We start from the raw sequence: 12,559 nt of genomic DNA, 5'->3' as shown, positions 1-12,559 counted from the left end.
GGGGCAATCTAATTATATAATTGCAAGAATGAGAACTGTAAACAGCCCTGGCTCTTTGCCGGCTCCAAAACTACAATAATCAATTTTAACTCTGTAGTTGATGAACATGGCGGAAACTGAAAGTACTGGCCAATACATCGTGATTACCACGTACTTGCAGAGTTTCATAGCAAACCTAAACTTTGAAACAAATTATATTATTACGGAGAACGGCTTTTATCTTGAAGTAGCGTAAGTTGATTAGCTGGCACCTGGTGATTGTGTTTACCGGTGTTCATTTAGAAATTACATAGGAAAGCTGCTCCCAGATCGAGTGGAAATGAAAAAGTCTTCGAATCATTTTTAGGAAATGAAGGTCAATAGTGGTGTAGTGTTTATAGCTGCTGAAGAGCTCTCCACTCAATTGTAAGCTACTTGGCATCTGGCACCTTACTTCCGTACAATCAATTATCACACGAGTACTCTCATATTTATTCTTGAGTGCTTCAGGCATTGTTCTGTCTCTCACCTCCCTTGAAGGCTAAATGTCAATGTGACCAAACTTAAAGTACATGAAACAGTGATCCATATTATGACTATCCGACTTACAGTTGGTGTTGACACGTTAAACAAGTGAGCACGATAATCTTCATGAAACCCTTGTCTTAATCTGCATATTACAAGAAAAAATTCGTCCATTGGCCTTAAAGATGTAGCTCTTCCTTTTTTCTTGAAAGAGTCCTCTGGTCGTAATCAGCAGGGACTTCAACATTTCCAGAACGCCAGTAGGCAATGTTTTCTCCCCGCTCTCAGGGATTAAGTTAATTGTACACCGCCTCAAAAACATCTCAGTTATCAAAACCAGTGTAAAAAGCTGCTGTATTTTTCTTAGCGTTCAAGTTCTCAAGCACAAACTGTTTCTTTGTAAGGTTTGTGATTTGCCGCTGAGCACTTTCTAATCGTAATTTAGTGTCATTGATTTCCTGCTCTAATTCTTCAATTCTTTTGTTTTTGTTTGTGATGGTTTCCTTCAAATCATAACATTCTGGAACGCAGCAGTGTGTAGGCATTCCTTCCTGATCCTAAACGTGTATTGTACTCGATGATTGACCCCAATTGAGTATTATTGTCTTAACACAAAAGCAAATCAAAGTGCTCTGTGAGCAAACTCGTGAATTGACACATGATTTTTTGGATTATGTTTAATGTTATCTGGTTTAGGGAATTTTGTGGTTGATTTTCATATCTAGAGTACGAGCAGTAGTTCAGTGTTCGCTAATGTAGCAAAGAAATAAAGTAACGTTGGGATAAGAAGGCATTACAACTGAAGTGATCATGCTATTACATTTGACAAGGGTGGATGATGTCATGTGTTTTAAAGTATATCATTTTTGTTTCTGGTTCAAAAGAAAAGGTTGGAAGTAAATGAGGATGAAAAGTGAAATTTACTGTCTATCATTGTAAATGTTGGAAAATCAAGGCAGTACTGTCATAATGAAAACATTAATGATTCCCTCTTTATCAAATGAGACCAAACGGGAACGAGTTTTGAGTGATATAACTAAGCCAAGACTGCCACCGTCATTTTGGATCTCCGCCTGGGTAGATTTTAGTCACGTGCTAGGCAACGTATACTCAAGAACAAGATAGAATTTCATTTCAGGCCTATTTATCAATTTTGTGGTGTATGACTTTCGCATTTTAGTACGTAATATTTATTTTGAATCTTCAAGTTGTCTTGAAACTTAAAAGAAAATTGTTCTTTAAGAATTCATTGAAAATCGGTAGCTAAAATTGTTTGTTTGGGTGTTATTTGATTTGATCACTGGTCGCCAAAAGTTCGCCAAATGCGAGTTAAATCTGAGACGAGTCATTTTATTAAGGCTTTGTTTACTCAGTTTTCTCAGGTGGCCAGACAATTTTACGACGGACTAGACAATAGCTTTTTTTACATTTGCATAGTTTATTAATAATTGAGGATTAGTTTATGCGTTCAAATTTCTTAATCTGAATGTTTCTCGCATACAGAAGTATCTCGGACGTACCGTAAATTGATGAAATTTTTATCTGCAAGGAATGCAAGATTTTGCGAGGATATAGTCCTTCATTGAATTTTTATCAGCGTCAGTTATTTAAGTTGACCAGGTTCGGAAACGCTTTGGAAGTACTCAGTGAAATTCCTTTGAAATGAATTCGAATTATCTGAGCGTGCTGCTTCAGTTATACGCATAGTATTTTACAGAGAGCATTTATCTTAGTTTCAATCATGAATTAATTGGAATATTACGCAATGGATTTTTTTTTGCTACAATAAAAGCGAATTTTAGAATGTTCAATGGATTTAGTATACCAAGAAATTTCTTCGAAGACATTCATAGGGTGAAAAATTTTTTGTTTCTTATTTTTAATATTAACATCTCTGTGCAAATGCCTTGAATAGAACTGACTCATGTTTACACTTTCCAAACGGGATTAAAAAAAATTTCAGTTTTGAATGTAAGAATTGATTGTCATCGCCTTTTTTTTTCCATGTGGACTTTTCTCTTTTATTAAGGAGTATCAATCTTATGAAAGATGCTACGGATTTACTTAAAATATCTACAGAGGAGGAGCTTGCGTAGTAGCCGGGTTGGAAGCCAATCCAGTGTCAGCAGCAGGAACAGCCAATTCAGTTTACAGAATGTCACGTGGGAAGCTTCTAAAACCAATCTGTTTGGTATCACGGAACTTTGACTTACCATGCTGGGATCCCGACTGATAATTAGTTTTTATGTTTATTTAAACCTTGCATCACCCATGGCACTCTCGTTCAAAAGACATTATCCCTCTCCCTTTTATTACATTGATTTTAACGCCCCATCCTTTTCCTTTCCCAAACCTCTATCCCCTCGAAAGAGACGAGCCCGGATGTGTATAGACGCTTATGCACCTAAGTCGTCGGATTCAGCAGCTGGCAGCACAGACGATCTTTTTCTCTTCCCCTCGCTTCCTATATACTCAAGGATCTTTCTGAGCCGACCAAGCCTGCTTAGCCATGATGATCAGCGGGGAAAACTTTGACTGCGGTGGCAGAAGCAAATTGTAATTAAATTCCTTATTAAACAAGTGTACACTTCGTCATATCCTCTGAGCCATTTATTTTGATGACAATCCCCCAAGTATGGTTCATCCTTGCGAAATATTCAATGGACTGATTGATGTGTTGTTAGCATATTGTGCGTAAGCGAGCTGTGCACTCCCTGCCTGTGTTTGCGATCTTTATTAAGGCATACCAGTAGTAGGTTATGGCATTGAATTTTTGTATTAAGTATGTGCCAGTATTCGCATGTTGTGCCCGAATGCTGAATTGCTCATAACTCTGGTTTCTCCCAGTTTTCCCATCGCTAATCACGCGGAACGAGCCTGTGTGGCCGGAATTTTTCACGAATTAGATACTCCACTGAAAAATCTGGTTATGTAGTTGGTTAAAGCGCCTTCTCATCGATGTGTCTCAAAACTGACTGCAAAATAATCACCACGGTCTACCAAAAGAAATTCGCGTCTTGTGGTTTCATCTGATTGGTTGATTCCTTGTCACTTGGAGATATTTGGTGATTAGATTGATAACTGCAGTCCGGCCCAAGGTTGATTTAATTAGAAATATTAATTTACACTTGGAAAGGTGCAATCTAATTATATAATTGCAAGAATGAGAATTGTAAACAGCCCTGGCTCATCGCCGGTACTAAAACTACAATGATCAATTTTTACTCTCTTGTTGATGAACTTGGCGGAAACTGAAAACACTGGCAAGTAAATCGTGAGGAAACTGGTTACCACGTGCTTGCAGAGTTTCACGACAAACCTAACCTCTGAAGCGAATTATATTTTAACGGAGAATGGCTTTTATCTTGAATTAGTGTAAGTTGATTAAATGGCACCAGGTGATTGTGTTTACCGGTGTTCATTTAGAAATTGCAAAGGAAAGCTGCTCCCCGAGAGGAAATGAAAAAGTCTTAGAATCACTCTTAGGAAATGAAGGTTAATGGTTTAGTAATAAGCGGTCTGCTATCTTTAAACCTTCTTCAAACGGTGTCTCAGGCTGTGTTTGAAACGGTATTTTAAATGATTGACGGATAGTAATAAGCGGTTACAGAATTTAATCAGGTGCCTTGGAACTTGAGAAAAATGCCAAAAAAATAGCAGGTGCACAAACTACAGTTAGTGAAGTCACTAAATTATGTTTGCTTTGACCCTGCTTGAGCACAAGTAATTTACCAACTCAACCAATGGCTGCGGGGTGTTATTGTCATTAGATTATTCAATATTTCATTAAGAGACACTTCACTGCAGCACTCAACCGAGAGAGAGCCTTTTGCCCACAAAGAGAGCAGAAAAACAACAACTTTGTGAGATAAATATCCCTTGAGCCAGTTAAGGATTTCGAAAATGTCTCCATACTCAAACGCTTCTGAAAGTAATGACACAGAGATGCAGTCCCCAAGTTGCTTTACCAAAACCGACCTATCAGCTGAAAACATTGGTAAAACATTAGCTTATAGCTTGATTTTTTTTGTTTCACTGTCTGGAAATGCTTTCATTGTGATTATTGTTTACAAGGCGAAAGCCATGAGGAAAACAATCAACTTTTTGATCGTGAACATGGCAATCTCCGACATTTTGCTCCCAGTTTTCGCATTTCCAGTTATTGTGACAGAGTTTTATACTGACTCCTGGCTTGTTGGTGGAACGTTTGGCCAGGCCATGTGCAAACTGGTCCCCTTAATCCACGATGTTTCAACTGCCGTGTCCGTTCAAAGCCTAATTCTTATCACCGTGGATCGATTTGGAGCAGTGGTCATTCCTCTCCGCTCTCCACTCATCTCTCCCAAGCTTTGCCTGTTCAGTGTGTTTGCCAGTTGGATCGTGGCAATTACAATTTTTTCTCCGTATTTGTTCGCCGTTAAACTTGTCAGTGAAATCCCTGGGAAATTGATATGTGCCCTAAAATGGAATGACACGTTTGGGGAATCTTCAAATCCCTTATTCTTTTTCTTAGCTGTTTTGGCTGTATTCCTTTATATACCCCTTGCCCTGATGATCATACTGTATTCGATCATACTCGTCAAGCTCAAGTCTCAGAGGCCTCCAGGAGAACATTCAATCAAGGCCAAGAAACAGTACATTAAGAGACAGCGAAACGTACTCAAGCTGGCCGCTGCTATTGTAATTGCCTTTGCAGTCTGTTGGATACCACTTAGTATCTACAACGTCCTCTCTCTCCTTGTATGGGATATAACTAAATCATCCTCGTGTAACATGTTGCAATATCATTTTATTGCATCATTTATGGGTCAAGCAAACTGTGCTGTAAATCCTTGTATTTGCTTTATTTTCAGTGAAAATTATCGTTGCGGGCTGAAGAATATTTTCAATTGTTTTGGCCCGCATCCGGAGAGGAATTCAATTTTCCGCAAAACAGCCGAATTTTCCCATCCGAAAAAAAGGCGGTTCTCGAATAAAAGTACGCGTCATTCCTTGATTGTCGATGATCAACCAAGTAATAATTTCGTCATGATTACGCCAGTATAACACCCATATGTTTCTCGTCCCTACGTTGTTGTTGGGGGTAGGGAAGGGGGGATAGTCATAGGGGCTTGGGGATGAAGCATGCAGCACACTTTCGGATAACGTAACTACCCTGCCCCACCCCAGTATGAAGTTAATTTTCACTTACATTTCTCTTACGGCACGACAAAATGCTAGATCTGTTGATTTGCAACTAATGTGTTCATGTGCCGTTAAGATTGTATAGTCAATAATTCAATCTTGTCATTATTTGATAGTAGTTGCTTGTTAGTAGCGTTTGCCGGGGGACAACCGCTGACTTGCTACAAAGGACGTTAATAAAGTTTGTTATGTACCGATACGTCCTCTTTTAACAGACATTATTGATGAAGATTGAGAATCTTCTTGAAAAAACTCAAACCTAAACGAATAATGATGAATTATCACGCTTACATTTTTACGTATAATTTAGATATGTAGCCTCGCAAACTACAGTAAAATGATAGTTTTTGCGTCGCAAAGTCTGTTTCATGCGTTACACAATAGGAGTGCCAACTTAACTGGGCGTGGTAGCGGCGCGAAATGAAAATTAGATGTAGCCTTGAATGTGTCGGGCAAAAAAGACAGGCAAAGAGGCAACAGGCTCGATTCCACTGTACGAAGAATAAGCCCGCACTCCTCTCCCGAAGAGAAATGGCTAAAAATCGAACCTGGGAAATATATACAAAAATCAGCTTTTTGGTACTTATTGGCTCCCTTGTAGAGAAACAATGCCTTCTTTCCTAAGCCAGAGACAATATGCATCAGCAGACTACAAGCTGTGTAGGAAGAATCAAGCGAATCATCTTTCTTAAGATGATGATTTATCACTTCTCAAACAAGCATGTAATTGGGCTCGACTTTAATTTAACTTTCTAACTCCTTTTTTTTTCGCATATTCGCGCTAAATATCAGCCATGTATGCCTGTAAGCTTCTGCCGCTCTCTCGTTTCCGGTCGGAGCGCGGACTCATATTCCCGAACAGCGGCTGGTCATCGAGCCTACCCAGCCCCTGCCCAGCCCACTCTTCTGTATTTGTCCCCAAGCCTCACGTGATATTGTGGATGACGGAATAGCTAAGAACAAGAACGCCTTTCAGTTTCCGGACATCCTCAAGCTCAAACTTTGCCTGCAAAGGCAGAGCTGTGCTATTTTCTTACTATGACGAACTAGCATTGCCTCAGAAGGAACAGCAGCTCGTTATTTTCTCTTTACCTTACGCGATGGCTGTTTCTTTCTTGACGATTGTTCCAGTGATCACTGCGTTCGTTATCCTTTTTCCTGCTCCAGCTGCGTACGGATTACCGAAAGGAGTCAACGGTGGAATCGGCTGTCTTACTTGTACCGCTGTCGTTGCTCTTACAGAACAGCTGAGTATTGTACACAACGAAACATTTGTGGATTCGTACGAGCGATTGTGTAATGTCTTACCTGAACTTTACAGAAATGCCTGTCTTTCGCTCGGGGAGTACTACATTCCCAAAATCATAAAATTTATAACAGCCGAGGTTTCTGCTGACGTTATTTGCCATGCAGTTGATCTGTGCTACCAGGAAAAAGGTCAGCCGTACTGTCACGCCTTTCCACCGAGAAAAGACTTCCATGAGAGGATCACTCGAGCGAGAAAGGAGATCGGAGCGAAACTATCCTACGAAAGAGCCAATCCTGATGACTTTAAAGGGCCGAATTTCGATCCTTGTACTCTTGAGGGTGTTAGAGAAGTTTGTAAATTGTTCCGCAAAGTTTTCACCAATGATTTTCCTCTGGTTGATTTGGATAACGATACTTATAGTGCCCTGACGGAGGCTTGGAGAGGGTCGTCTTGGAGGGGCAAAGATTGCGATGATATAAATCATCTTAACCATCCTGGTGCCAAGCCAAGAAAAGGGGATGTGGTTTTCGACTCGAACTGCAATGGAATTCATGGCAGGGATCCTGTTTTTGGGAAGCCCTTTGAAGAATTGTTATGTAAAGGTACACTTCTTTAAGTTTCTTATGGCGACTTGCGCTGTGGAATTTTGTCAGTTTGTTGATTTTTATGAGGTGATTATTTACTACTTTTTCATGTTCCTACTCGATTAGGAGTTATTCTTTCAATTACTGCACTCTTTACACTGTCAAGGTCTTAAGTCATGCTTTGCAAGTTTCAGAATTAGTAGTTTTGTCAGCTCATACAAAACTCCTTGTGGACTCAGTCTGAGAAGTGTGAGCATGAAATACTTTTCCTAAATGTTCTTACACTCAGAGTTTGACTGGTTTTATGTTAGTAAGATGTTGTCAACTTCAGCTATTCTTTTCAGACTTTAGTTTATCAACTATGATCAGCCTTGAAGGGGGAAAAAGGGAAAATGTTTTAAAGCTGCCGAAAAAAAAGTGTCTGGCAGAAAGAAACATGATGTAGGTAATTAGATACAGTAGATGTACATAATAATAAGCTAGTCTGACTCTAGAAAGTCCCATGAGATGTATATGCACTGGTTTCTTTTCCAGATGCAGGATATCTTGGCATAATTGTTCTTGGTGATTCAGTGGCAGCCCACTTTCACATTCCCCCAGAATGGCTTACAGCACTCCTGCTTTCTGACAAAGCTTTTGAAAACCTTGCCTTTATTGTTGAGAATGAAATGGACTGGCCTCAGTTGTCATTATATACAGGCTACCTAAGGTCATCAAGGTAAATTAATTTAAATGACAGAATAATAATGATAATAATAATAACATAATTTAAACACGATGAATATTTAAAGCCAGAGTCTTGTGGGGTCGCGTTACAACAAAATTAATATAACAAATAAAATTAATAAATAATGATATATATAAATTTTATCCAAAAATATAAATATGTACAACTTCTTTTAAATAATAAAACAATATATATCTTAGAAACTGCTGATTGAGCAGTCACTCTGAATCCCACAAACACCAACAAAAACCAGTAGTTTATTGATTTCCATTGATATTCATCAAATTTAGAACGACTGCCTAATAGTGTTTGATGGTTAAGTCAATCAATCCCGATACAATATTTGAATGTCATATTAAGACTGACTCAACCATATCTCAAGAATACATGTATATATCATTATATTTTGGTTTACATCAGTCAGTTAAACCACCAAAATTAAAAGTTAGATAAGAAATCATGTGACTTAGTAAAAAGTTTACAGTAAGGCTTTAATATACTCTATGTACTAGAAATTAACCCTTTCACTCCTAGAGGTGATTGACATGGAACTTCTCCCTATAATGTCCATAGTGTAGAGAAGGTGTTGTTGCTGCAGGGATTATTGTGTTCTGGTCTGCCTGAAATAAATTTGTTAAAAGTATTAAGCATCTAGAGTGGTATTTGATTTCTAACTCTGCACTTTTGTGCTCTTTCAATAGTTTTGCAACAATGTAAGCCTTGAAAACTGTGAACACTTTGATTTGATACTGATAGCCCCATGATCTTTATTGATCAAAAACCAAAAATGTAAGTCACAAGCCAAATAAGGACAAATTCCAAGACCAAAACCTAGTTCCTGTTTGTAGTGTAGTGTTCACATTTCTGTTTGGCTTTTTTCTCTCTCAGAACACAATTACATTCTGGTATTAGGTGTTCTTAGCTTTACAGAAAATTTATACTTGATTTGCAATGAATACTGCAGGTGGCCCATGGAAAGAGGTCATAGTGATTCAATTTATCTGAAGCTATGGGAGAGGAATCATTGCAATCATCGGGATTATCAAAATCTGGCCAAGAATGGAGCACAGTCTTTTGAAGCTAACTCCAAACTTATCAGAAGCATGGCTAGAGACCCCAATCTTGACCAGCCTGCCTTGGTGTTTTACTCACTCATAGGCAATGATGTTTGTCAAGCTGTCCCTAGTCTAAATAACATTACTACTCCTGAGCAGATGCATAAAAATGTCCTGGAAACTCTGAATGGTCTTGATAAGCGTTTGCCAAATGGGAGTCATGTAATTCTGATTGGTTTGGTGGATGGACGAATCCTTTATGACAGTCTCCATAACCGTATACACCCAATAGGAAGTCTAAGGCATGATGTGACATACGAACAACTTTATGACTTCTTGAACTGTCTACAAGTGTCTCCCTGCTTTGGTTATATGAATTCCAATGAGACCATCAGGAATAAAACAAGTGAAAGAGCTGCCCAGTTGAGTGCAGTGTTGAAACATGTGGCTGAAACCTCGAAGTATGAAAATTTTGATGTGTTCTACTTTGACTGTCCCTTGGAAGAAGTCATTAAGGTATGTTAGCATGATCCACTGAATGAAAAATGTGTGCCAATGTTTATACAGCTGTTTCAAGAGAGTTTGTTGGAAAAGTTAAAGTTTTCTCAGATTTCCCTGAAATCCTGAGGTCAAGGAACTGAAAACTATTCCCAATACCTCTGGGTTATCATGCGCACTTTTACACTTTTTTTCTGACAATTTTTCTGGAAACAGCTGTGTACAAATTCAACATATTCATAGTCAAATTCTATGACTACATGTAAAGCAACCTTGGCAAAATGGCTCAGGCTCTGCAAAGTTTTGTGCAATTCTGTTTGATATAGAATGACGAAACTCCAGCAGTTAAAAGTGCATGTTACTAGATCCCAATGTGACTCTAATTCTCACTTACTGTTTTCTCCACACTTTATATTAATGTGATCTTATAAAATTATGATTATATTTTTAAGCTTTCTTTCTTTATTTTCTGCAACAGGAGTGGAAAGCAAAAGGCCACCCAGTTTATGAGTTAATTGAGCCTGTAGATGGTTTTCACCCAAACTTGAAAGCAGAAGCTCTGGCAGCTGATGTCTTGTGGAGAATTCTTGAGTCCAAAGTTCCACATGTCTTAGGGAAGGTCAACCCTAACAATGATCTAATAAGACTTTTGTTTGGAGATCAAGGAGGATACTAAGAAAGATAGCTGTTTTTTAGGTGACCATTTACGTATATCTTTTTAGAAACTCTTAATAGGAAGTTTAAAGATTAATTTGGAAATCAATAGAGTAATTTTGGCCATTAGAATGATTTAATATTGAATAATTGCTGCATCATCTTTGGGGAAATATGTTTTTGGAATGACTTTCAGTTGTCTTTTTAGGCTGGGAGAATTACATGAAATTTTCAAATTGTCAAATTATGATTTATTTCATTGAGTGATGATTTGCATTACCATGGTAACTGCAATATTACTGCATGTTTAAAATATTATAACTTTGACTTTTTCAGGGTTTATTTTTAAATATTTTGCATTACATAAGTTAATAGGAGTACAAAAAGAAAACTAGTTTCAATCATAAGGTATTTATTCAATAAATCTGTAATAAGTTATTCTAAGACTTATTTTTCCATTTTTATGACTCTGCAAACTCTCTCTTTTTCAAATCTTATTATGTCAGTTTGGAGAATTTGGTATTGGATCAACCAACAATCCCCTGATTGATATTTTCCTTCATTCTCATCTCTTAATATATATTTGAAAGGAAAAATTGTCGCAGTCACTTGCTCAGTTTTTATAGTTATTAGTACTTTTATTATTTTTGCAAGACTTTTGGGACTTTCTTGATTATAGTGAACTCCAGTGGATATGAGATGAATTTAAATATGAAATGAAATTCATTAAAACTCATAAGGGCAATTCCAAACCAAATTACCACCAGTGTTGTACCCTCTTGAGTTCCTTGCAGGGTTGTGGAATCAAAGGTTTGGAACAAATTTGTTTGACTTTATTTGCTGGCAATCTCGTTGTTTTTCCAGTATGATGTAACAGTTTTCAATTTTGTTGTTTACATGAATTTTTTAGTGTGGGTTTTGACATTTCTCACAATTAATGTTATGAAGAAATATGTCTTTCCCACAGGGAAACACATTTCTTTCTTTTTTTGTACTCTTTGTTCAACAACCAAGCTCAAAATTGAGTATCCTAGCTCTCACGGTCATATGTTCTCTTACCCAGGTGCACAGGACTAAACTCAATCATGATGTAACTCACAGTGGCCTGTAGTAGCATGTGATAACCCCATGATGAGCATGTTGACATTTAAGACATACTTAATTAAGAACTATGAAGTAATCTGTGGCAGTAGAACTGAAAAGGGAAAATTTAATCATATTGTGGCCCAAAAATCACAGCTAGGTGAAGGGAAATGATACTGCACCTGAAGGTATTGTCTCTCCCAAGCTCTTGAAAAGACAGGAAAATATGTTCTTCATGTCAGCATTGTGCTCCAATCATATTCTTTTTTATCCTTTAAACCCCAAGAGTGATTAGCATCTTATTTCTTGTTACAGCAATACTGCTTCACCATTCATTAAGAGCATGAGAATAAAGGAAATGATCCCCAAACTAAGAAGCTTTAATTTTTTAAAGAATTCTTGTCAATACCAAAGGAAATGCTGATGTTAGGGTGTAAGGGTTTGACTCACACGATCCCAGCACTATCCGTGATGCAGGAAGCAAATTGCAAATAAACTTGTCAATAGCCTTGCTCGCTATGGAGTCTATGATTCAGGAGTGGTGCATCAGAGTGCGGACAACAATGGCAACTCAGAATTTTTCCAATTGAGCTGTACTTGTGTACTTATTATCCTAACAAATCCTGTTATTTTGCCTGGTCTTACATTAGTGACATATTTTTAAGAAGGCTCTGTCTACGAGCTTGGGCTTTCAGGCAGTGTTCAAGAGCAAATAAGGAATTTCATGAATTGTTTATTTCTAGTTCAACAGTCAACTGAAAGTACAGGCCTTGTCAAATCCTAGCAGTTATTTTCAGACATGTGCCTCCTTGTCGATCACATGAATCTCATGAACTTTATATGCAACCTGAAATAGTATTGTTATGAACTAAAATTAGAAGTGCGTGGCCTTCTCTAATCTTAGAAGTTCCGGGAACTACTAAAATTAGGATTGTTCTGAATCATGTTTGGGTTTGTCCTTGACCTTGCTTAGAGTCCTTAACAGGAAGTTTTGTTTAGGAATTTGGTCTTTAAGGTTAGT

General features: G+C 37.8%; 2 protein-coding genes across 2 annotated transcripts; both read left to right on the top strand.

The window, feature by feature from the left end:
- Window positions 1-4,407: 4,407 nt before the first annotated feature.
- LOC131789988 (endothelin receptor type B-like) lies at window positions 4,408-5,558 on the top strand. Its single transcript, XM_059107162.2, has one exon. It carries the CDS (start codon window positions 4,408-4,410, stop codon window positions 5,548-5,550), a length of 1,143 nt encoding a protein of 380 aa, XP_058963145.1. The 3' UTR covers window positions 5,551-5,558.
- Window positions 5,559-6,639: 1,081 nt separating this feature from the next.
- LOC131790058 (acyloxyacyl hydrolase) lies at window positions 6,640-12,456 on the top strand. The gene is made up of 4 exons (XM_059107235.2): window positions 6,640-7,539; window positions 8,056-8,239; window positions 9,213-9,819; window positions 10,280-12,456. The coding sequence occupies exons 1-4, from the start codon at window positions 6,789-6,791 to the stop codon at window positions 10,475-10,477; spliced, it is 1,740 nt and encodes a 579-aa protein (XP_058963218.1). The 5' UTR covers window positions 6,640-6,788; the 3' UTR covers window positions 10,478-12,456.
- Window positions 12,457-12,559: the final 103 nt, after the last annotated feature.

Source organism: Pocillopora verrucosa, chromosome 1 (assembly GCF_036669915.1).
Source record: "Pocillopora verrucosa isolate sample1 chromosome 1, ASM3666991v2, whole genome shotgun sequence".
Lineage (NCBI taxonomy): Eukaryota > Metazoa > Cnidaria > Anthozoa > Scleractinia > Pocilloporidae > Pocillopora > Pocillopora verrucosa.
Note: the sequence above shows the minus strand (reverse complement) of the source record. Positions and strands in the feature narration are given on the sequence as shown.

Coding starts and splice junctions, on each gene's coding strand:
- LOC131789988 (XM_059107162.2), top strand. CDS start 4,408: ATGTCTCCATACTCAAACGCTTCTGAAAGTAATGACACAGAGATGCAG.
- LOC131790058 (XM_059107235.2), top strand. CDS start 6,789: ATGGCTGTTTCTTTCTTGACGATTGTTCCAGTGATCACTGCGTTCGTT. Junction 7,540..8,055: donor TGAAGAATTGTTATGTAAAG/GTACACTTCTTT, acceptor TTTCTTTTCCAG/ATGCAGGATATCTTGGCATA. Junction 8,240..9,212: donor GGCTACCTAAGGTCATCAAG/GTAAATTAATTT, acceptor TGAATACTGCAG/GTGGCCCATGGAAAGAGGTC.